The sequence below is a fragment of the Cryptomeria japonica genome, chromosome 7, assembly GCF_030272615.1.
Source record: "Cryptomeria japonica chromosome 7, Sugi_1.0, whole genome shotgun sequence".
Lineage (NCBI taxonomy): Eukaryota > Viridiplantae > Streptophyta > Pinopsida > Cupressales > Cupressaceae > Cryptomeria > Cryptomeria japonica.
In genome coordinates, this window is record NC_081411.1 from 416,400,644 (window position 1) to 416,426,545 (window position 25,902).

Consider the following 25,902-nt stretch of genomic DNA (forward strand, 5'->3'; position numbering starts at 1 on the left):
TGCTGAAACTTTTAGCTGTAACCTAAGAAAAGAGGCAATCACCAAGATCCTAAATCCTCCAATGGTCTAATGAGTGGTTTGATTCCAAATCTTTAACCTTCCTCTTTGAATGCTGAAAAACTATTCCTCCCTAACCAACTCAATTTTTGCAAAACTTCTATTCAATCTCTTATGATGCAAAAATGATTGATATATGGAGGAAACAGTTTTCTCCAACTCTCCCTCCAATACTTCCATGCTTCATCTATGCTCACACTCTTTCAAGCTTCTAAAACATTCTAAAAAAGTGTAAAATGTATTTTTATGATGATCATCACAAGGAGTTGGATATTATAGATAATTGATAACTATTATGAATATATGATCTTCGTCTTTAAAAATCGTCATCTTGAATTGAATATCTAGGCAAGTAAAAAACTATAAGTTTTTACAATTTTGTCTTCTTCATTCCAATGAAAAATTGAGCTGTTGAGGGTCTAGTCCCCACACTTGGTTGTAGCTTCCCACTTCGCCTAGAAGACTATGCTCGTGGCATCACCAAACTGCTAGATGGCAATGATTCTAGCCACATCAATGTCATCCAGTGACAATCCAACTTTTGCTACAACCATATTGTCCATAGCTTGTCTCTTGAAATCAACATTTTCTTCCTTTGTAAACAAGGAGGGCTCATTATCCCACATGGTCCAATCACTATAGGGCTCGATGCCATCCAAATCAAAAAGTTGCACATGCCTTATTTGCTTCTTTGTGTGACTCCTTGTTCCACTAGCTTCCAATGAAGGTTGTGCGCCATTTATGTTTCTAGGTAAAAAGCTGCTAAGAGTGAGTTGTACTCAAGCTAGATGAGATAAATTTGCCATATATGCATGAATCACAACTAGATTCCACAATGATTGTCACATCTACGTTGGATTCTATTGGAAAATTAAGAACAGTGGTTGTATTATGGTTGTTGCTTGTTCCCTAGCCCTCTCCAATTTCTTTGCATCCAATGATGCAAGTGCCATCATCTCTAGTTTCACCTCTTTTGGGGCCATTGCATATGACTTGAAATTGAAATTAGGAATGCCTACAAGATGGTTTTTGAGGTGATTGATGCCTCTACTAAGCCTCTTCGAGCACCAGGTACAAATCATAATCACTATTATTGATTCCACTACAACATATCTCCAAATGGGGTCATGGCTTCCATGGGATTTAGCTCCAATAGGATAACTTCCATTTGTTGAGCACAAACTTGATGTAGTTAGATGCCTTTGAGTATTAACTTGCAATATTGATAAATATTAAAAACAAAAAAACAGTGTTTAAAAAAATACAACAATTTCAACACAATTTTTTTTAAATCATGTAAAATTTAAATGCATTTGAAAATTTGAAATGTAATATAGTAATATGGTAGTTGAATTAATGAATTTGACAAAAATAACATCTTTTAACTCTAAAATATAAACACTATAAAAAAAAATAATAAAAAATTTGATTCAAATAAATTTGTATAACAATTAATCATCTAAGTTTCAATCAACAAACAAATATACATAAATTTAATCAATTCAATGCAATAAAATATGTAAGTTTTACATGCTTATAAAATTTGAAATGATTTTATAAATTTATATGCTTGAAAATAAAGAAAAAAAATGAACTAATTTTGTGCAAATCCAAAATTCTAGAAAATTGTTTTAATCAACTAAAACATTCTTCCAATTTGTTCAAGAATGCTTTGGGGTTGTTCGAATTTCAACCATGAAGTTTGAAATTCGGCGAACTTTAAAGCATCATTAAAACATTATTCAAATTCACCTTATTCTCACACAGGTAAAGGCATAGATTTTTTTCAATAAAATATATTTCAAACAAAAAAAGTTTTTTAGGGCTTTTCCTTTGTTCTGACCTATTGATGTGTATTTTAGGCACATGCGAACACATAATAAAATACCCAAAAGTATCTTATCCTGTCTTGATCAAAGTCTCTCAAATGCTGAAGATTCGCACAAGGATCACTTGAGATAACTCCAAGGTTCCTCAATGTCAGGTCACGACGTGTGGATAAGCTCAATGGTTTGATGTGATAATGTTGGAATCACAAGGGGACTTACATTGAATACTTGAATTGCTAGAACTTAGATTCTATCTACTTGCGTGGAGAATTAAAAAAGAGCAAAAGAGAGGGGTTTAGGAAGACTACGCTACTCCTAGGAATGTAAGAGAAGAGTGAATGATTCGATGGAATCCTATTGGGCAAGGTCTCACCATCAAACATAACAATTTGACACAAGCTCAGTGCAATCTTCTAAGGTGCAATTCAAAGATGTTCAAATCATGATCATCAAACATTGATTACCATTCAAGTTAACGCATAAACAATGGATGTATAACAATTGAAGTTAAGCTCATATAATTGCAATTGACCACGCAAAGCACGCTTACAATCAACAAGAGGCTAGTGGTATGGACTAAATGGATTCCGCGCAAATGCATTCAACAATTTCCTCCATGAAAGTAAATGAGAAGTAGAAACCATGGGACTTGTTGAAATAACATGTTTCACCATAACTTCAAGGAAAAATATCTTCATTTACAAGTCTTAACAACAATTCTTGCTTCTCATAATCTAACTTTTAACTATTATTAATCTTCTATTTTCTATTCTTCTCCTATTCACTAATTCTCTGTACTAACCATTCTCTATTCTATTAACCTTTACAAATGAAGAGCTTGAGCTTTATATAGAGAGCTCATTACAATGAGTGGCTAGGATCAAACCCCATCAATGACCAAGATTTTGCAATGAAAACCCTAATTAGGGTTTGTTAAAACAACTCCCTCTAGCCAATGAGAAAATTACATTTAGATTCAATGCTGAATGTGAACCAATAGAAAATGGGGGTAGGTATCTCGGAGCTTGTACCTCCATATGATGAGCTTGGTTCATTGAATTTGGACATGCTGATGTGGAACCTTCTGGTTGATGGAATGGTGACTAGTATGCCACCTCAACTTGCACTTGTGTATGGATTCGTCATGATGAAAGAGTGTTGAGCAATATTTCTTGATACTCTCAAGCTCGCTCAATGATGATGATGAAGGCGTGTTTTCAAATTATATCATGTTGTTCAAGTTGATCTTCTAACTTTGATTAACTCTTTTGAAACTATCCTCTTGAATATCTGAATGCTAAAAGCCATGAAGGTGCAAGGTGTAGATGTTGACTTCCTCTCAGTTTTGAATCTTGATAGTGCCTTGGGATGTACCCTTGATGTCACAACTGCTTCTTCACTCCTTTGGAATTCTTTTTTTGCTAGCTTGCCGGTTTGGGTTCGAAGAACCGGTACGTTGGTATAGCAAAATTTTGAAAAGGGGTTTGGGTTCGTTAGTACAAAAACATGTAAAATTTATATATATATATATATTTTAATATTTGTGCAGCCTGTAAACATGAATTAAGATTAGCATGTCACATAGCATCATATAAACAACATAACAAACATAAACTTGTAATCATAGCATCATGATCATACCATAATAGCATCATATACATCAAGTTTAATATCAAAATGACAAAATAATCAAGTATCATTGTTTCAACTTTCAACAATATAAAGTTTAATCATCAAATGGCTCAGCTAATTCATCATCCTCCTCCTCCTCCTCATCCTTCTCATCATTGACATTGACATTAGATGAGCCAACGCCACTTGCACTTGCGCTATAAGTTTGCTTGCCCTCCAAGTCATCAAGTGTCAATGCAAGAAGCTGAGAAGCGGGAGCATCCAAATCAGTATGCTCTGGCTCTATATCCCACATCTTCGTTTCCCCTTGTGTGTAGTCACATTGTTTGTTTTAAAGAAGACGTAGGTTGGAATGCACATATACTAAATTCTCCGCTCTTTTTGATAGCAACCTGTTGCGCTTTACTGAGTGGATGAAAGAGTATGTGCTCCAATTTCTTTCTGAAGCAGATGAACTAGCAACCTATGAAGACAAAGTAAACAATTAAAGTTATACATTAATAAAATTAAAATTAAAAATTACTAGCAACCTATGAAGACAAAGTAAACTATAAATAAACTTGTGATAAAAATTTTACAGCGAGGGGTTGTAGGTGTTGGAAGCATGCACCATGGAAGTACCACCAGCTATGAGCATCCTTCTTGGATCTATGACGAAGTGCCTCAACACTTAGACCATTCCCATTTGTGAAATCTATGAACTCATTTGTAACAATATCTCGCAATTAATCATCAGGATATAGTCTAAGAAATGTTGCCTTGTACCCATCAGATACTTCTAGATCTCTCCATAGTGGAATCCTTCTTGGTTTATCAAGAAACTGATTGCTATAGTACTTTGGTGTCAATGCATAGGCAAGAAGATGCAAAGGAGTGGTCATCTTATTCCACCTTTTTACAATAATTGCTTTCACTTCTTTGAAGAATTGCTCCTCGGGGTCATTCTCTTTTGCATTTATAGTGAACTTTATTTTTTCAAGCATTGAGTCAATGCCATCATAAATCTCACCAATGCAAGGCCTATCCATGTCGGTATAGCGAATCATACGCATAATGGGCTCAGTGATACTTAGGAGATATGTAACAAGATCCCACCATTTCTCATTCAATATTCTCTCCCTAATTTTTCCTGCCCTCTCACTGCTACTCTGCTTCCATACAGTCCAATTGTTGCTGATCACCATATTGCATAGTGCCACTCTAACTTTCACAAGTCGTCTTAAGACGATTGTGTTTGATGCAAAACGGGTCTCAGCAACCTATAACACAAATTAATGCCAAAATGGTTAAAAAATAAAGCCAAACTTTAAAGAAGAATACAAAATATAGCTTACACAATGATAGTTCCTAGACTCGGACTCGGCTCTGACTCGGCAAGGCTGACTCGACTCGTGACTCGGCTCGGACTCGGCAATGACTCGGCAACGACTCGACAAAATAAGAAAACCCTTGAAATTTAGAGATTTTTAACTATTTAAAACTTGTTTCATACACCCATTATTGAATTAAGCTTAAAGACACTATAACATCATCAAATAGAAGCTAATTTGATCACATACATAAACATACATCCATCACATGCGTAGAAATGTAAATTGTAGCTGAAGGAATTAGAAAACATAGATATATAGAGTTATAAATGTTGTCCAATGTATAATATAAAATCCATGACTACAAATGTTCCCAAACATATATCTAACTGTAAAGTGTAAAAAAAAACAAGTCTATGGCTCAGGCTCTGGCTCAGCCGAGTCTATCTGCCTCCTACAAAGGCGTCTAAGGTAGGTCCTGGATGACTGAGTAGCCATAGTCTCTGCCTGTGATGTGCCAGTCTGAGTAGCCATAGGTGCTGTGCCTGATCGTGCTCTATCCTCCTCCTCTGCCATAGCCGCAGCCTCAGCCTCTCTGTCTGCCTGGTCAACCCACTCAAGGTCCTCATCAGTGAAGACTGGATCGGTGGACTCAGTGAGCCAATCGGACTCAGGGTCGACTTCCTCTAGAGTGATCGGAGAGGAGTCATCGTCCAAAATCTGTCTGGTCCTGAGACGGAGGTTGTAATGAACAAAGACTAGATCATTCAACCTCTCCACAGACAATCTATTTCGCCTCTTCGAGTGGATGTGCTCGAACATGCTCCAGTTGCGCTCACATCCAGAAGCGCTGCACGGCTGGCTCAATATGCGGATGGCAATTTTTTGAAGGTTTGGGGTTGAAGGCCCAAACATTTGCCACCATCTATCTGAGATAAGGAAAAGAAAAAAACATTAGTCTCATTTCCAACTTTAAAGGTAGATTATAAAATGAAAAATTAAAATGCATGTCATAAACTTTAGAATTTTTCAATTTTCTACCTGGCTGCAATTTTGTCCGACCCTCTTTACACAATTGGCTGGCAAAGATTGCCCCTGATGCATTATTAAATGCATCCATCTCAAGAAGTGTAGCTGTGGTATCAGTGACCATCCGTTGTACTACTGAATATAGCCCGCTAAGAACCTCCTCATCCGCTTTGAAATCAGCACGGAAACGAAATGATGGATTGAGGTAATAAGCTGCTGCATGGATGGGCCTATGAAGTTGGTTATGCCATCTTCTATCAATTATGTCCCAAATGGGCCTATACTTATCCTCAACTCCAACATATATGGATCTAATGGCCTCCTTGGCCCTATCCATGCCCTCATATATGTAGCCCATAGCGGGCTTCTCCCCATCAACAACTCGTAGGAGAACTACTAGGGGCTCAGTGACCTGCAAATAATGTTAAACAAAAATAGTTAACTCACAAGTGTGCATGAAAATAAGAAAAATTGCAAAGTTGCACAATACAAACAAAACAAAAATATGCATGTAATATTATAAATTTATAAAATTACCTGCACGATCTCTGCACAAGGGATCCAAAAACCTAGCTCATCAAAAATGCAATCTACTACATCCATCCCTGCAGTGGTCGTAGCATAGGATGAGGAAGTCCACTCCTCACCAACAAACATGCGCCTCAAAGATGCCTTTGATTTTAACAAGGATTTCAATGTGAGGAAATTTGAGGCAAATCTCGTTATACCAGGACGAGCCAACTCCCTTTCCCCCGTGTATTGCCTCATAATGCTAAGGACCAATGCATGATTGTAAATAAATTTGCATATATTCTTGGCCCTTTCAACGCATTCTTTCACCCATCCAAGCTTACCTATATCCTCCAGCATGAGGTCAAGGCAATGGGTTGCACATGGAGACCAAAAGATTTTTGGGTGCCTCTCCATCAAAAGTTTTCCTGCAACAATTTTAAATTAGTTAAAGAATTAGATGTGATACGTATCAAGAAATTTTACCATTAATATTTAAAAGTTTAAAAGTTAAAACTTAAAACTTAAAAGAAAACTTTTAAAGTTTACCTGCAGCAACATAACTTGCTGCATTATCCGTCACCACTTGCACCACATTTTCTTCCCCCACCTCATCTATAACTTCCTCAATGGCCTCACATAAGTATGCCGCATTTTTGACATGTGAGGAAGCATCGATGGACTTCAAAAACATGGTGGATCCTGAAAATAAAACAAATTAATTATCAATAAATTAGAATGTAAATTATTCAATTTCAATCACAATGCATATAGAGAAGTAAAATGATCAATCACCTCCACTAGAAACAAGAAAATTTAGGAGTGTTCTATTCCTCCTATCAGTCCAACCATCTGTCATGATGGTGCAACCCTTCTGGCTCCAAGATTGGCGGTGGTCTTCTAGGTCAACTTTCATATCTTCCACCATTTCCAACAAGAGAGGGCCACTCAACTCAGTATCACTGGGGGCTTTAAACCCCGGCCCACAAATGGTTACTGCATCAATCATGCCTTGCCAATAAGAAGACCTGTCACAAATTGAAATAGATTAAATAGGAAAAGTTCAATTTCAATTTCAACTTTCAAATTCAAACCATAAAATTTTAAATTTTAATTTAAAACAATCAAATAAAAAAGTACCTGGCTGCAATAAATGGAATGTTGCAGAAGTACCAAAACTTGCAAATTGCTTTTCTTCCTGCATCATGGACCTCCTTGTTCCAAGACATGCTCTCAAGCGAGGGCTGTGTGCCAGGAGTAGTGCGTGGTACAAAAAAATTGTCTATTTTAGATTTTCGCACTCTAGGACCAAAAGTGTGACTAGGAGTAGGAATAGAAGTACTGGCACTAGCAGAAGCACTAGGACGAAAGGGAGGCATAGAAGAACCCTCTCCAACACAACCTACGGATGCGGAGCCAGATGCGGATGTGGGTGGAGGGGAACCAATATGACATAACTCCTCTCTTTGTCTTTTTTTTGTTTGCTTATGTATTTCAAAGTTTTCTAATAAGACGTAACAAAAACGGATTGCTTCAGGAGTTGCCTTGTCACAAGGCTCAGTGTCATGACCACGTATGCCAGCAATATGATATTTTAATCTATTTATCCCCCCATGGTTAATTTCCTTACAAAACATACACTTGGTTTGATTTCTTTGTCTACCAGGAAATTCTTCAGTGTATTTCCATGCCTCATCTTTTTGACCATGTTTCCTAGGTGGAGGATTAGGATGAGCCATTAGGAAAAAAAATTGTTTTCAAAACGTGAGAGCCGCTGCAATAAGACAATTTTACAAATCACCATTTAAGCATTGTGTTTGACAAAGTTTTAAATTTAAAATTTTAAACTAATTAAAAAAAATCAGCAAAGACTAATTTGTGCATTGTGTTTTTTCTTGAAAATTTTCAAATTTCAAAGAAAGAAATTAACAACTCAGAAAAATCAGCAAACCCTAGGTTTTTTTTAGAAAAAATTATAAATACATGTATACAATTTTTTCAAAAAAAAAAGTCTAGGGTTTGCTATGCTATTGTTCTATTTATGTCATTGTGATTGAATCATTGAAGTATGCAAGCAGCAATATAGATTTGGAAAGCTGAAGTTTTAAAAAAAATAACAAAAAAATGAAAAAATCCATAAATATAGAAAAAAAACCAACATAATCAACAAAAAATAACACTTACCTCTTTCAAATTTGTTGACAAGTGTTTGAAATGAGCTCCTTGATGCTCTCAATGCAACTATAGTGCTGCCCCAATGTGATTTGTGCTAGCTTTTCCCTTCTTCCTGTCTGCTGGTTGCACAACTATGGTTTTCTTTTTTCCTCTCTTCCTCTCTTTTTTCCTCTCTTCCACTCATAAAACTAAATGGGAATCCCTTTTAGGGTTATAACAAAGGCAAATGGCACAAAAAATAATAAAATTGTGTTGTGTTTTTTTTAAATTTGCGTCCACTTTTTGCAAGTTGCGCCGGCCGGGTCACGAACCTCGGACTCGGCGAGTCAGAGGGTGACTCGCTGACTCGGCGAGTTAGGCGAGTCACACCCTGTGACTCGGCCGGGCCCGGGTCAGGGTCGCCGTGACCCGGCAGAGGTCACCCGGCCCGCTGACTCGCGCGACTCGCGTGACTCGCCGCGAGTCTCGGAACTCTGTTATAAACATTGAAATTAAAAAAATCAGAAAATGTAAAATTAAATTACTATTTCACTTACCTTCAATAGCTCCGAATTCGAAAAGGATCTAAAAATCCCTTGAGACATGTGGTGGTTTGTGATGAACATCTGGATGTCCTTAGCCTCTGCATACACATCTCTGATCCATTTTATTTTAGTCCCAATCCTTTGTACCATAAGATTGAGTGAATGGACCGCACAAGGTGTCCAAAAGATGTGATCATAGCATTCCTCAACCAACAAACCAGCAGCTCTACAATTTCTTGCATTGTCCGTTATGACTTGGACAACATTGCAGGGTCCCACTGACTCAATGGCGGAGATGAGAATTTCTGCAATAAATTGGCCATCTTTTACTTGGCCCTCACAATCCATAGCTTTCAAAAACATTGCCCCTTTAGGGGACACCGCTATGACATTGATCAAGGGACGATTTTTAGCATCTTTCCACCCATCTGAAACAATTGTTACACTTGTCTCTGCCCATGAATCCCTTATGGGTTTCAATGCATCTTCAACCCTCTTCACCTTTTGTCCAATAATGTTCCACGTACCTTCTCATAACCTGGGCCCTTATACCCTCTTGGAGCTTCATTAACACTTTTTATCATTTGCTTCCAATATGGGGAGCGAACTACATTGAAAGCCAACCCATTTGCACAAATGCACCTTTCTATATCTTGGTCAACAATGTCTCTACTCTCATTTTGAAATGCGGTTTCTAAAGGCCCCTTTGTTCTTTTGCATGTCAAGGGTGGTTCATTTTTAGGTTCATTTGTGGAAAAGAAGGGGTGGTCTTGTACTACAACATCGGGATGAGATGGGGCTTGCATTCCCCTTGTTTTCTTTGCAGAGGTTTGAGTCAATCTACAGGCTTCTCTCTCTTCTGCCTCCTCATGCTCCTTAAAATATTTCATCACTATCTCATTTGGTATAGGGTTACCATCTTTTTCAGGGCATTTTTTGATGCCTCTTCCTTTTATTCCACACAAATGGCCTACTATTGATAATATGAACTATTACGTTCAATACCACATCCTTGGCATCTCCAACGGAATCCCCCACCTCCTGGAAGTGGGTCTAAAATGTCAACATACTTCCATCAGGGAGAATTCAGATCATTTCTTTGTTTTGTAATTGTTTGTTCATTGCCAACGGAGGAAGAGGTAGATTCCATTCTAGTTCCTATGGAAAGAAATAACATAAACATATTCAAAAACAAAAACAAAATAATGAAAAACAATTAATGTTTCATGTTTGAAAATTTGGGAAACAAAAATAGTTGGAAAAAAATGTTAAAAAATCTACCTCTTGTAGGCAATGTGAGCTTGCAAATGTATGGAAATAATGCTGCAGCGCTTGTTGAAGCTTCAAAAATCAGTCTTCAACTCCTATTTGATCTTGGAAGCCAAATTTTGTTCACCCTTTCTTCAACCTCCTCTCATAAAACTTTGTTTTGGAACACAAATGAGGTGAAATGAGTGAATATAATGTTTTAGAAGTCACTTTTAGGGTATAAGTTTCACTTTTTACATGGGGGATTTAAAAAAAAACTAAAATTTTGCATAAAAAAGTGCGTTTTGGGTCGCCCAGCCCTCCGGGTTCGACTTGGTTCGATCTTGGTCCACCCGGGTTCGAACCAGGTTGAACCCCCTCTGGGAAATTCGAACCCTGGTCGAACCAAGGCCGAACCGGACCCGAACTAGGGGTGTCTAGGGGCGAACCCAGTAAGCTAGTTTTTTTGTGATTCCCTTCATGTTGTTGATTCTTTCACCCACATCCTTGGATGTGTGGATCACGTTCTTGTATAAGTGAATCCTTCTTGTGTGTTCACCTTCTTGGTATCATTATGCTTGCTGGTGAAATCCTTCTTCTTTTGAATGTCATGCTTGCCTTGTGTTGTGTTCCATCTTGGCATAGTCTTGAATGTGCTTCCTCACTCCCAGATTTGATTCTTCATTCAGACCTAGAAAAGAAGACATTTTGAATCATATTGATGAAATAACAAAATTAACTGAATCAATACACTCCCTCTCACACTAAAAGAAGAATTTCAGACTTTTTGAGTGCAAATGGAGGAAGTTCGCTCTTGCAGGGGAGCAATGTAAGTAACTTTCACTTCCAAAAGGGAGCAATGGAAGAGAAATTTGCTCCAATATGATGGAAATGGAAATCGCTCCAACATGAATGCAAAGGAAGTGACATTCGCTTCAAATGATGAGCAATGGAAGTCATTACAATTTAGACACTTAGCTTGATTTCCTCTATTTACCCTCCCTTCTCAAATGCATCAAATTACCTTCATGTGAGGCCTTAGGAGCAAATTCACTCTCATGAAAGAGAAAAGGAAGACGTATTCGCTCCTAGAAGGGAACAAAGGAAGTGTTTTTCACTTCGAGACTCAGGCAATGGAAGTGACCTCAAATTCGTCCTCTAGCTTGGTTTCACCAACTCATGTCTTAGGTTTTAGTCTCTATGCACAAAAGATCATCAAGTAGCCCTCAATTAATGCCTTAGAAGTGAATTCTCTCTCATGAAGGAGCAAAGGAAGAGGAATTCGCTCCAAAGTGAGGGCAATGGAAATGGTCTTAATTTTTCCACTTAGCTATGTTCCATCAATTCATGTCTAGGTATTCTTGCCATCCATGCATGTGAATGTATCAAATTAACCTCAAGGAAGGCTTTAGAATCAAATTCACTCTCATGAGAGAGCAAAGGAAGGCATATTCGCTCCTAATGAGTAGCAATGGAAGTATAATTTGCTCCAATCAAGGAGCAATGGAAGTAACCTTCAAATTCACCGCTTAGCTAGGTTTCATCAATTCTCCTCTTTTCATCAACTTAAATCTTGTAGTTTTGCTCTCCTAGTGTGTAGATATGTCAAATTATCATTAAGGGAGGCTTTGGAAGCAAATTCGCTCTCATGAGAGAGAAAAGGAAGATGTGTTCGCATCTAGAAGGGAGCAATGGAAGCAAATTTCGCTCCTAAAGGGGAGCAAAGGAATTTTTTTCACATTTAGCTAAATTTTCGTCCATTCTCTCCATTCCATCAATCTATCTCATAAGTTTTTTTAATCCTCGTGCAAAATTTGTTAAATCACCTTCACCTAATGTCTTGAAGATGACTTCGCTCCTGTGAATGAGCAAAGGAAGACGTATTCACTCTTGAGAGGGAGCAAAGGAAATCTTCATGTACTTAGCCAAATTTTGCGTTAGGCCAGGCTAAAAGACCAAACTGGTCGCTTGATCAAAGCTCCAAATTGCAATTTGTGATGACCAATAGTGAATGAGAAAAGGAAGACGTATTCTCTCCTGTGAATGAGCGAAGGAAGACGTATTCACTCCTGTGAATGAGCAAAGGAAGACATATTCGCTCCTGAGAGGGAGCAAAGGAAATCTTCATGTACTTAGTCAAATTTTACTTTTTCAACCTGCAACTGACCTTCCTTAACTACTATGCTCAAATTGACATCGCTCGACCTCTTTCCAACCTAAGGAGGGAGAAATGACTCTACCATTGCCTAGCCACCCGAGAAAGTGCACTTCTTCAAACAAAAGGCTAATAGCAAAAGACCTTATTACTACCAACAACTAAGCTAAGACAACTAACCTAAAAAGCGAAAAAGTGGGGGTCCCCATTTGCAATGGGGCATTGTGTGAATACGTCACAACATGACCTAAATGTGTTCATTGAAGAACATTTTTTAGGGATTTTTCATGACATGTGGCATGAATGTGTTCATGCAAGAAACATGGACCCATCTTCAATTGTTCCTGCTTGACTTGGGCGAATCATCTTCAATTGTTCCTACTCATCTGGGCTAATGACCCTATAGGAGCTAATCACCCGCCTTCCAAGAGCATTCGACTAGAGTGAAACATATTCAGTGGGAGTGAAACCTCATACTCTTTGATGCTAGTCGAAACTCATGGAAATGAGATTACGAATAGAGAAAGAGGGCAATATTGAGGAAATAGAGCGATAAATTGTATGCTTTGTGGTTGAGAAGGGTCAGCTCCTCTTTTAATATAAATATTTAGATTTTAATTTTCAACTTTTAGATTTTAATATTTTTAGTTTTTTCGTTTTTTTAAAGTTTTAGGTTAGATATTTAGATTTTAATTTCTAACTTTTATTTTTAAAATAGTATTTAATATTTAATGTTTAATGTTTTAAACCATGTAGATTTGTTTTTAATATTTTAAAATATTTAAATTTATATTTTTTATTATAATATAGCTATTATTTATATATTAATAATATTAAAATTAAAATTTTAAACATATTTATTATATTATAATATTTTTTATTTTTTTTATAATTTACTCATATTTTATTTATTATGGATTTATTACTTATAATTAATAAAATCAAATTGGTCAAAACCTAGAGGATTGGAGGATGAAGACAAGGCAAGAAGAATGGAAGACAGTGGGTGTTGGAGACAAATTTGGCAATGGTTGCGGTGACAATGGTCACACTCTTGGCAGGTGGCAGCGGCAGTATCGATTGTAGCTGCTGGCAACAGTCGGTGATGAAGAGGGAGGAATCAAGTGGTAGAGGTTACAATGGTAAGGGAGGAGGAATCAGGTGGTAGAGGTTATGATGGTGAGGGGAGGAGGTACAGGAAAAAAAGAAGGTGGAGGAGAAGGATGGTGATGAAGAAAGGGGAGATAGTGGAGAAGGAGGAGGCTAGTGGTGGAGGAGGAAGAAGAGGCACTGGTGGTAGAGGAAGAGGAGAAAGGATGCAATAGAGGAGGAGAAGAACGTGTAGGTGGAGGTGGAGGAAGGACATGCATTTATGTCAAGGATGAGGCCCCTTGTTTGTGGCCTCACTTGGAGCTAGGGCCAAACTAAAAATCCTAGCACTTCACGGACAATTTTTTTTTAAAATTTATATAAACTGAATTCAATCATGATTTTTTTTTTCAAATTTTTCCCTTTTGCTGAACTTCATCTAAATTTTATTGTTGCCAAACACAAACTTGAACTCAAACTCGAACCTTGTGACATAGTTGCTATATGTTCAACATGGTCAAATAAGGATTTTAGAGGAAAAAAAATGTATCTTGATGAAAAAAATTCCGCATTATTTGCATGTTTATGGCATGGCAAGTCAAGTCATTAGATTTGCTGGATTTTTGGCAAGTACTTGCCAAAAATACGAGTTTTTTGAAAAAATTGGCGAGTTTTTTTGAAAATTGGGACAAATATTTGGTGAATATATGTCATAAACTTGTAGGTAGAGAAAGCTCATGAGTACTCGGTAACTTGTCAAGTTGGCTAACTATGTGCTATACTCTCTAAATTTTTACTTCTTGTTTAAGGAGTACATTTTCCTTCATAAAAGCTTTCAAAGTTGCTACAAACTGAACTTTGTTGCCAAGAGTTCATTTGAGAGTCCACACATTCAATTGGAATCTTGGCTGCCCAAGGAAATCAAAATGCAGAAGTAGACATGCAAGAAATTGTGTGAGATCTCATGGGGAGCTAAGAATTATTTGGGATGATCATGAAATTCTCCTTTTTGGAATACAAGTTTGGACCACAGATATTGGAAAATGACTTGAAATTTGAATGTGGATCTGGAATTCCAGGATTAACATGTACATCCACAAAGGTATTTCAAATTTAAAATGGGATAAATGTGGTAGAATAAATAAATGATGTGAAACAAGCTTGCAAGCCGTGCATATTGTATACCAAATAGTGATGAATATCTAATGAGCATGCCAAATGGAATAATATATCTAAATAAAAGGGTATAAAATATCATACAACTACTGCTACCCGCCAAGCTGTCTTTAAAGTGCATCTATACAAAATACAAAGGTAACCTAGTTTAATCAAAATCTAATCTAATTGTACAGATGCAGAATTGTTTCCAAAATTCCAGAAATGAAAAGGTGTTTCCAGGTGGGGCATTACAGAGACTGATAGTATTGTAGGAAGACTTATAAGGACAACAGGATGGATAATTGTCTCTGCGATTCAACTTTCTAATCTTGGATTGTGATCACCATGACCTCAATTCTTAGTCACGTTCTCGCATTTTTGTGGCCCAAAAATAGATGGAATGCCCTATTAAGAGAAGAAAAATTAATCATTTTGTTTACTTAGCCTTAATTAATTAAGAAGATTATCCATGCCTCTTTTTCATTTCAGTGAACTGAGATGCAAATTTTAAAATGATTATTGCTATTGTAAATTTTGAGTGTACATTTCTTTGAATATTTTGTGGATGTGCGAGGTATGAGGGTGTTTAAAATCCTACATATAATATATTATATTTATATCATACTGGCCTCTGGCCAACACAGAATCTCCTGTAGTTAAATTTTTTATTCTATTTATTTTTTCTGTTACATGAACTCCTTTAGTGATATCTTTTTCTTTTTCACTAGTGATTTATCATATTATTGTTTACTTTCAGTTCAGATGTTTGTAATTCAAAAAAAAATATCTTATGACAGGGATTTTTACAACCAAAAGATGTCTACATTTTTGGATATGCTAGAACGCAGCTTTCAGATGATGGCTTAAGAGATCGCATACGTGGGTATGTTCATTTTCTTAACGATCTCAATTTCAAAGATAATTGTAGAGAAAATATGTTTAACTGTTTGAAATGTTTTAAGTTATGGTTTTTAATGCATTTCCAAAAGTATTTTTTCCCCCTCTTATTTGAACATTTGTTTATTAGCTATTCCAAGGCACATAGTATATTCAAACATTTGCCTTCTGCTTCCTCTGTTTGTTGCTATTTCAATGGTATTTTATTTGATTGACATGGTTGTACAAACAAAGGGTGTATCAGATCATAGAGGATATTTTTCTTGATGATGCACAAAATACACTTTCTCATGTATATGTATTATATTGTCATTCATCTAGTTGTTATTGGTAATTCAATTTTGGTAATGCATAATATTCTTGGGTGTCAGACCATATAAATGCCTCTTTGAGGTGGTTGGCCATGGGGATGCTATGCATGCACATTGACACCAATGTGATTGGAGAGACAAGTTTCAAGGCTAGATAATGAGTTGCAGTGTAGCACATTTGGATACCATTTTCAGCTTATTGAAGTTATAACATATGTGTGCTTGCTGTTACAGTTTTATGATGTTGTTAGGAAAGGGGACTCTAATACAAGGCATGACATAACAGCAATATGAGATGAAGTGCAGACTTTGATGGTGATAATAAAGTAAATTCTTAGAAAGTTATAGACTATTTCCCATAGCAGCAAAAATGCTTTGTGGGAATAACTCAGGAAATCAAAGATAAAGATAATTTAAATTTAACAGGATTTAATCAGGAAAGAAAAGGGAAAATAATCAGGTTAGGGTTAGGGAAAATCATAAAAAATTACCACATAAATCGGAGAAAACCAAAACAAGGTTAATTTTTTTGACCAAAAAATTGGTGGAAAGTCCTGATACATTCACGGTTTTATTGGTCAAAATCACATTTGACTGTTTTTTTGAAATCATTACAAGTTTTTAAGGGAAATATAAATTACAATTTATCCCTATTTTTTAAAGATTCTTGCTTCTATGCTATTACCCACCTAAAGAACTTTCTTGATCTCTACATTGTCTTTGAGTAGTAAATTCTTCTTACTGGCTCCTTTGGCTTAGATGCCATGACCACGAGTTTCTCTTCCATCAAATTCACTTAAGACATTTATCTAGCCTTTTCTATTGGGGTTGGCCATACCCAGAATTGGATGTGGTATCTCACACCAATTTAACTTTTAGCATTTGTACTTCTAAGCATGTAACATGTCTCTTGGGGATTTGAACATGGGTCACCACTACAAAAGCCCCAATGATTTAAGATTTGAGCTCATCACATTTGACAATTCTTGATCTGTATTAAAAATTCAAACATTTGTAAAGAGAACTCTAAGAAGGTAGTTAAGACATTTTCAAAATGAGAGACCTATAGATTTATCAAATATAACCATTGAAGATTCAATACCCCTGCACAAGTGTTTATATTTATACACATGAAGTCCAAAGTTCAAGTTAAAAATACAAAAGTATCATTATATCATCCAGTGCACACCTGGACAAGCAATGGGAAAGGTTGAAATTGTAGTTGTAACAAAAGTGGTGCAATAAGTCCCAAAAACTACACCTGGTCAAAGGAGGCACCAAAGTGTTAAGTTTAAAATGACAAGATGGACACCATACAGCGAAGTGCATGGCTATGAAGGAGAGTGTTCAAGTTGAAAGTTAAAATCATTTAAGTTTCTTGCAATGTATAAGTTCATGCCATGTAAAGAGGTATTGCAAAAGTTTGAGTTCAATAATAGAAAAGGTGCATTCTATGTAAAGGCACACACCTCTCCATTCGGTGAGCTAGATCAAATCAAACAATAAAAGTCCCATTCAATGCCTGAGTGCATGCCTAATGGTTCTATGACATTTATTTACAAACATTAAAAAAGGACTTGATTGAAGGGACTGTTGTCTATAATGGATCCAGGGTTTATTTTCATTGGCAAAAGAAAGAAGCCATCAGCTACAAATACCATTGAGAGTTTTCTGTAGGTAAAGGATGCCATTTTTTACAGATGGAAGCACATTGAAAGTACATTGAGTATTGTTTCAGCAGTTTGAATGCAAATTTTCAGTCATCAAAGACAGAAAACATTAATTTGCAAATATCCAACAAGACACAAAGGGTTTGTTGCAGCAAATGTCTTTACACTTTGTGATAGTTCAGCAGATTTTTCAAGGATTTTCAGCAGCCTTTCTATGGCAGTATTCAGTCATCTCAAGTGCAAAAACAACAATCTAGGAAACTTCCCAGGGCTTCAAATACTCAAAATTTAGATTTGTTGAGGTTGCTAGTGTTTGGTGGAGATAACCAGCAAGAATAAGGTTTTTAAAATTCAGGTCAAGAATTTGTGAGCAAGTATTTCTATTGTGCAATAACATTTACAGATCGTGGATGCTCCTTCAATGTCTGGATAGGATCAAGAAGACTGAATTAGCTCACGACAATGTGCAAGAAGTGGAATTGGATGAGAAGATCAAAAGGGAAAGAAAATTGCAAAAAGAATTTACGATGGCAGTCTTGTTAGCCTCTTTTTCAATCTCTGTTCAAAGCCAAGAATTTGTCCTTGCCTGCAGAAAGCCATATGACCTTGAAAAAAGAGAAGTCCATATGGTAATTGATCAAATACTTTGTAGACTGGACTTGATGCTGATTCAATGGAACATTTTTTCAGTTTGCCTCTTTACAAAGAGACACCAGAAATTGATGAAAGCATGGAATACAAATCTTGTTGAGTGTCAAAAAGAAGTAAATAAACATTGTGTGAATGGCCAAATTAAAACACTAGCACCATTGATTTGAAATTATAATGGCTATATAATCTTACTTGTGACCTTCAAAATCCCATTCCAAAGCCTTCTTGGCCACGCCAATATCCCCTTCCTAATTAATTTTGGACCAGCTAATTATGATTCCATTTTGTTGAAGAATCTTCCCTGGAATCTCCCATGCCATTTGAGAATACAAAAATAGATGATCCCATATTCTTATCAATATTTTCTCTTTAATCAAAGATATAGTTAAGGGCCATATGAAATTTTCTGAGTGAGGATCATCATATGTCAGTTTCATAACCAAAATTGGTAACCATAAATAAGATTTATCCTATGGAACTCCATGCTTGATCCACACATTGGCTGAAAATTCCTTTCCTTTCACATCATCTTTCAAACGAATTCTTCACACACCTCTTTAACTGAGGTGTCTCCTAATTCTGCCTTGTCCCGTATAAGATGATCTTATTCTCTGACATTTGAAATGGGTTATCTTTCCAAACATTTCCAAAAATGTATCTCTATCAAAATTATGAGGACATCCCAAATACGTAATGTTTGTTTCCACATAAATATGTAATATAGTTTTGAATCTTGTCACCGCAAGTCCTTTTACATAAAGCTTTAGATTGGAAACTTCTCGTTTTGAGCCAAAGGAGCTGATAGTGTCGAGGTGTTGTCCATGAACAAAGCCTCGCCACTTTATCTTGCATCCCATTAAAATTCCTCTTTAGTTAATGAGATGCACTTTGGAGAGAGTGACGTTCTTTGAAAGAGAAACTGAATCAGCATGGTGATAAAAGCTATCAAAGATTTGTTCTTCTGGTTTTGCAAACACTACAATTTGCAATATACCTCTATGTGTCATCCTTGGCGATGATTCATGGAATTAAATCCAGGAGTAATCTTGTTAGGGTTAGGAAAATAAAAAAAAGTCTAGAAACCTAAATTGTTTAGACCCAAAAATCACCAAAAAAATCGAAAAAAAATCGTGATTTAATCATGGGTCTAAATGTTATCATGATTTATTCACACTTTATTGTCAAACTCTCATTTGACTGATTTTTTCAAATTATTGGAATCTTTCAAAATTGCATGGAGGATTAGAAAAGATAAATTGCATTTTTCAAAATTGTTGCATCTATGTCAAAAACCATATTTGTAGTGAAAAAATATTGGCGAAATGAAAGACAAGCACCACTCTCTCTTGAAGAAATATAGTGTTGGTTTTTCAAAGAGACAAACACCTTGTGAAGGGAAGAGCAATACGCTGCCTTAGATGGATTTGCCAATGCAGATATAATTCACTTGATGATGCTGCTATTAATCAGAGATAGTTCGCATATGAGAGGATAGATAATTCGCTTGTATTGTGTCTTGTGATCCTTGGTTACATTTCTTATATATGATATGATGCTCATCATTATCCCTTGGTCAGCCTTGCATATTTTGGCGCCAAGATATAATTTGGATTCACAAGTTACATATGGGTCAAGACCCATCTACAAGATACATATGAATGAGTCTTACAAGTTACAAGTTAAATCAATCGCCCAAATAGGGCCTGCCCCAATTTGAGTTAACATACAAAGTAAGCTACCAAAAAGCTAAGGCCGACGGGCCAATTAGCATTTAGGTGTACTTGGTCGGCCCTAGAAAGGATCTGACCTAGCTACACATCAACACTCCCTCTTAGCTAGGGAGGATTCCTTTTGAATAAGTCACATAGTGACTACCACCATGGCTACTCCCATGGATGCAACACATAAGACATTCACCGTAGCTACTCCTAGAGGGTGAACAAGCACAATATGGAATTTCTTCCATGATACCCACCATACCTACTCGCAGAGGGTGGGCCCACCATGCCTACTCGTAGAGGGTGGAAGAGGGCTTTCACCTCAAACTTCTCCCAGAGAAGAGTGCATTACCACCATGCCTACTCGTAGAGGGTGGAACGAGGGCTCTAACCTCAGACTTCTCCCAGAGAAGAATGCATCAACACCATGCCTACTCGTAGAGGGTGGATCCACCATACCTACTCGCAGAGGGTGGAACGAGGGCTTTCACCTCAAACTTCTCCTAGAGAAGAATACATTAACCAAAAGATGTGGCTTCCTCTGAAGCTGAAAGAAACTAGCTCCCTCTAAGCTGACAAGCTCCCTTTGAAGCTAAAGATGTCAAGCTCCCTCTGACATTTCCTCCTTTTGGAAAAGGAAGTCTTCATTTGACCTTTGCTCCTCCTGAGATGTCCATATGCCAACTTCTACAGAAGAAGCAAGAGGAGTAGACCTGAATTTGCAATCTCGAGCAAAATGACCATACTTGTCACACTTAAAGCACTGGATGTGAGATAAGTCCTCCTTCCTTTTTGATTTAGGGGCAGGATCTGAATCTCTGTCTCTATCCCACTTTCTTCCTTTGCCTTTATCCATATGCGAAGCAAGGACTTGATTTTCTACATCATAATGATCATGCTCAATTCCTCTTGCTATCAACCGTGACTCTTCTTGTATGCAATCTGCTCTCAAACGATCGAACTTGGGAAGTTCTGATCTTGCACTAATTCCTTGAATGTAAGACTCCCAAGATGCCGGAAGACCATTGAGAGTAAGCATGGTCAAGTCACTGTCATCGACAACCTTCCCAATGGATGAGAGTTGATCTCTCAAATCAGAAATCCTCATGAAGTATGCTATGACAGATTCGCCTTTCATCATCTTGATGTGATGAAGCTGCTGCTTCAAAGCTAGGGCATGGCTGGTGTTGTTGATTTCGTACATCTCTTCCAATGTCTTGAACAATTCGCTGACAGTCTTCAGCTTGGAGATGATTGGTACAATATGATCCTTCACGGAGTCAACCAGCATTCTCTGAGCTTGAAAATCTTTCTTACTCCATGAAGTCTTTTCCTCTTCTTCCTCAGGTTCAATGGATGATCTCTCCACAAAGTCTGCAAGATCACTTCCATTCAATGCAAGCATGATTCGGAATCTCCATGACGTGAAGTTGGATGCACCATCCAATCTATCTTCAACCCTGAGACTGTTCAATATTTCGAATGAAGTGATAAGAGAAAATAGGAAGAAGAGGAACAACTACGATCAATCTGATTACTCCTAATGCGAACCTAGCTCTGATAGTTTTAGCAATCAGATTGACAGTAAAAAACAAAAAACATAAAATGCACACATAACACAGTGATACCCTGGGAAAACCTCCCTCTTGGAGGTAAAAAACCCAGCAAGAAATGTCTCAGATCAGATTGAACAATAACACAGCGGCAGATTACAACTTCACCCGTCTTAGGGAACACATCAACTATAGCAAAACTTATCTGAATCTGGAAGCCAGAGTGTATATGCAGGTCACTGTCAATCTGAGACAGAATTTGGCAGCCTTGACATACTTCACAAGCCCTTGAACAAGTTCGGCAGCCCAGGATGGTATTTGCTCAGCCTTAGGTAATGTTCGCCCAGCTTGGTATGCAAGTTCGCTCAACCTTGAGGATGATCGCCCAGCTTTAGAACTCCAATTCGCTGCCTTAGATGGATTTGCCAATGCAGATATAATTCGCTTGATGATGCTGATATTAATCAGAGATAGTTCGCATATGAGAGGATAGATAATTCGCTTGTATTGTGTCTTGTGATCCTTGGTTGCATTGCTTATATATGATATGATGCTCATCATTATCGCTTGGTCAGCCTTGCATATTTTGGTGCCAAGATATAATTTGGATTCACAAATTACATATGGGTCAATACCCATCTACAAGATACATATCGATGAGTCTTACAAGTTACAAGTTAAATCAATCGCCCAAATAGGGCCTGCCCCAATTTGAGTTAACATACAAAGTAAGCTGCCAAAATGCTAAGGCCGACAGGCCAATTAGCATTTAGGTGTATTAGGTCGGCCTTAGAAGGGATTTGACCTAGCTACACATCAATAGGATACCCCATTTGAATTCTGAGCAGAAATCCCCATGTAGTTGTCAGAGGGGAAAAATCCAGAGTAGCGAAGGTGAAGCAGCTGGCATCTTGTGGCTTGCTTTTGGTTCTGCTCAATTCTATGATGCAGTATAAACCTGTTTGTGAGTTAATTCTAATATGAATAGTTATCTTTTTGTTTTCAAAAAATTAAGCTTATTATCATTTAGGTGCAATTAAGACCAAGAAGATAGGCCAAAGATCAATGGTGTTTGATACATGCTCTAGACTAGAAAATTTAGGTTCTGAAAATATCCCGAGTCTGAATTGTTTAGTTACAAGATATATAATTTATGACCAGCAATCTGCATGATGTCTTTTTTCTTCCTTCCCTGTTACAGTTTAAGTTACTTTTTGCTTGATGATGTGTTTGAATGCAATTCAATTTGACATATGTAAATGTGCTTGGATTAGGTACTTGAAGACAGGGAAGGCAGATTCAGAAAAGGAACCTTCTGAAGTTGTTTCTGATTTTCTGAGCTTGGTAAGAACTTGTATGTTTATGACTTCTTTTAAGGTGATTTCAACAATAATGGTCAACTAATTGTTTGCTATTTTTCTAGGTTGCATATGTTTCTGGATCATATGATAGTGAGGAGGGCTTTATAAACTTGGACAAAAAAATTACTGAGCATGAACATTCAAAGAGTGGGAGTGAGGGGCCTTCTCGAAGACTATTTTATCTTGCTTTGCCTCCATCAGTGTATCCAATAGTATGCAAAATGATCCGGAATTACTGCATGAATCAACGTATGTTAGTTCTTCCTATTCTCTTTTTTGACTCTAAGTTAGTTGCTTTAGCCTTTGACCACTTGGACCTGGGGTAGGGAGCCTCTTACCATTCCCCAACATTTTTTAGCCATAATATTTTATTTGTTAATATTTTTTTCTCTATTCTCATATAGTACTATCTATATTCACAGATAGACATTTATAAAATATCAATTCCCATAAAACTACTCACATTCGTTCTAAAAGGAAAACTACTTTTCTGCTATGATCTGTTGAGTCAACATTCCATGAGATGCACAGATACCAGAGGCTATGTAGTTTGAAGTCAAAGGCTGAATTACCACTGAAGTATCTGACATTATTCTGATAAATTGCAAGAATAACTGTGCTTTTAGAATTCCAAATCCCTGGCTGTGGTCTTGGAATATGCTGCCTATAAATCCTTTTTACTAGGATTTCAAATATTTGATACAAATGATTTATGGCTGAAATTGAAAGGTCCTTATTTACTTGATATACTGGCACAATGTTCCACTATGCAAAAAGTACTTATCAGCCTTGAACTGCCATGAAATTTTGCTACCTAATTTTAATTTTTCTCTTCTTGCAACATCATAAACAACGTAGATATGATCTGACTAGGTTTATCTTTAATGCATTCATTCAGTCCATTATTTGATATCACACAAATCATGATGCATTATCTTAAATTTATGGCTAATATACCATGGAGAAAAGTTAAATTGTCAAATTTCCTTTCCAAGTGCTGCATCAAAATGACCCTGTTTATTGTTTTGTTAACATTATTCTTTTCAAAATACAAAGTGGAACTGCCAATTTGTTGTAAGAAAGAAGTGTTGCTTTTTTTCCTTCATCATTTATAAGGGAGAGAGTTTTCCCTTCATTTTCTCTTGTAGTCTCATATTACTCTTCCATTGAATGAGTAACATTTGCAATCTCTGCTGCTATATACATCCTGTTATATAAAATTTATAAATCATAAGTAGAATCAAAACACAATTGGACGGCATTTTGGACTTGTTATATTTCTGGAGCAGATAGATAGAATTTAGAACCATAGAGCATGTCAATGTTTAGTCAAGGCTATTTAGTATTTTCCTTTAGTATTTGTGTCTAAATAAAAATTAATTATTATTGACAGGCTAAAAGTGTATATATTATATACAAAATGCAGGAAAGACCTGCCATCAGGTAGTTAATTTGGATGAACAAGAAAGATTTGATGGGACACAAAATATATACACAATGATCAAAGCCAAGATAAATACTGCTATGGAAAGTAATGAAAATTTCATAGTTGAAAAGCTTGGACTCAACAATAACTTGGCAGGCTTAAAATTTAAAAAAATGTGGGACTTCACAAAAAATCGGGGAAAATCTCAACAATATGGCAAATTTATCAAACATTTGAAATAAAATAACCATGCCTTCACAATGCCAGGATCATGCTCTCATACCACATGTGATGAAACAACTTGCACAATAGAAGAATAAAATAGGAAATATGCTGCAAGTACTTGATAATAATATGCCATTTCAAGGAGGCAACCTCCTTATCCACTATGAGGGGGATACCTCCAATAGTTTTCAATAAGATCAGATATTCAATATGATCATAATAACTATCCTCTAGCTCCTATATACACCTAATTATCCCTTGGCTGCCACCTAGGCTGACTTAGATACTTAAATATAACATATGATTATAAATTATAATAATGATTACTTATTTAGGAGTTAGGGTAGTGTTGTGATGTATTCACACATCGCCCCATTGCAAATGGGGACCCCTGCTTTTCGCCTTCTGGGGTGTGTTTTCTGGGTGTTTAGGGTTTGTCTGTTAGCCTTTGCATTTTGAGTGCTGTCGAGGGAATCGTGGGATTGCAAGCTTTGCTTGAGCTAGGGTGAGTCCATAGGGCCCCGGAATTAGGTTTTCTTTGAAAGTCTTCCTTAGGGCCTGGTTTTGCTCTTGTTGCTAATTGTGTCTTGCTTGGTGAGTGAGTATCATTCTTGAAGGTCCGAGCTAGGTCAAGTTGGTGAGTGATGAAGTCTAGAATGTCATCCTGATCTTCAAATGCCCTGAAATTTGGCTGTTTGGAATGTCCTGATCCTGAAATTTGGCTAAGTCTGGAATGTCCTGATCCTGAAATTTGACTAAGTTTGGAAAACTGAAGAATCCTCCAAAAACTAGATTTTGCAATATAACTCCTGGAGGTCCGAAACCACTCTCAAACATCCTGAAAGTATATATGGAATATAACTTAAAGTATAAGTGACATTTTTATGCTTAAATGTTATATTCCATAAAATGATGACGGAGAGACCAAAATGTCAAATTTTGCTCCTGACCCTTCCAAAGGGTCCAAAGCAAATTTCGCCCCTGACCCTTCCAAAGGGTCCAGAGCGAAATTCTCCATAAGACATTCTACTTTGACCATAACCTAGAACTAATGCATTCCAAGGCTTGAATGAAGGAAAAAACGCTTGTTTGAATGAAGAAATGTGAAAATTAAGTCAGGATCTTGGCCAAGACTAGGAATTTCGCTCCTAACCCTTCCAAAGGGGTCCAGAGCGAAAATCTTTATAACTCTTGTTTTCCTCCTTATTTTGGCTAGGTGTTGGTTTGATGGGAGATGAATGGGTATGTTTTTGCATTGACAGGGAGTTTGATTGATTTTGAAAAACAAGATTTTGGCCTAAAGGAGAATTTCGCTCCTAACCCTTCCAAAGGGTCCAGAGCGAAATTCATCATAAACTTCATTTGCTACCTTGT

The 25,902-nt window shown here is 36.8% G+C and overlaps 2 protein-coding genes across 2 annotated transcripts in view; one reads left to right on the forward strand and one right to left on the reverse strand.

Moving 5' to 3' along the window:
* LOC131033386 (glucose-6-phosphate 1-dehydrogenase, cytoplasmic isoform) overlaps positions 1–25,902 on the forward strand; it is a gene marked incomplete at its 3' end in the record, with an annotated part of 55,822 nt that overhangs the window by 10,982 nt on the left and 18,938 nt on the right. Inside the window, 3 exon segments of the mRNA XM_057964610.2 lie at positions 15,514–15,599; positions 22,791–22,860; positions 22,940–23,126. Coding sequence (XP_057820593.2) covers positions 15,514–15,599; positions 22,791–22,860; positions 22,940–23,126 — 343 coding nt within the window.
* Positions 5,114–7,065, reverse strand: LOC131857111 (uncharacterized). Its single transcript, XM_059209207.1, has 4 exons — positions 6,917–7,065; positions 6,395–6,795; positions 5,870–6,269; positions 5,114–5,757 (listed from the first exon to the last, which is right to left on the reverse strand). The coding sequence occupies exons 1-4, from the start codon at positions 7,059–7,061 to the stop codon at positions 5,243–5,245; spliced, it is 1,461 nt and encodes a 486-aa protein (XP_059065190.1). The 5' UTR covers positions 7,062–7,065; the 3' UTR covers positions 5,114–5,242.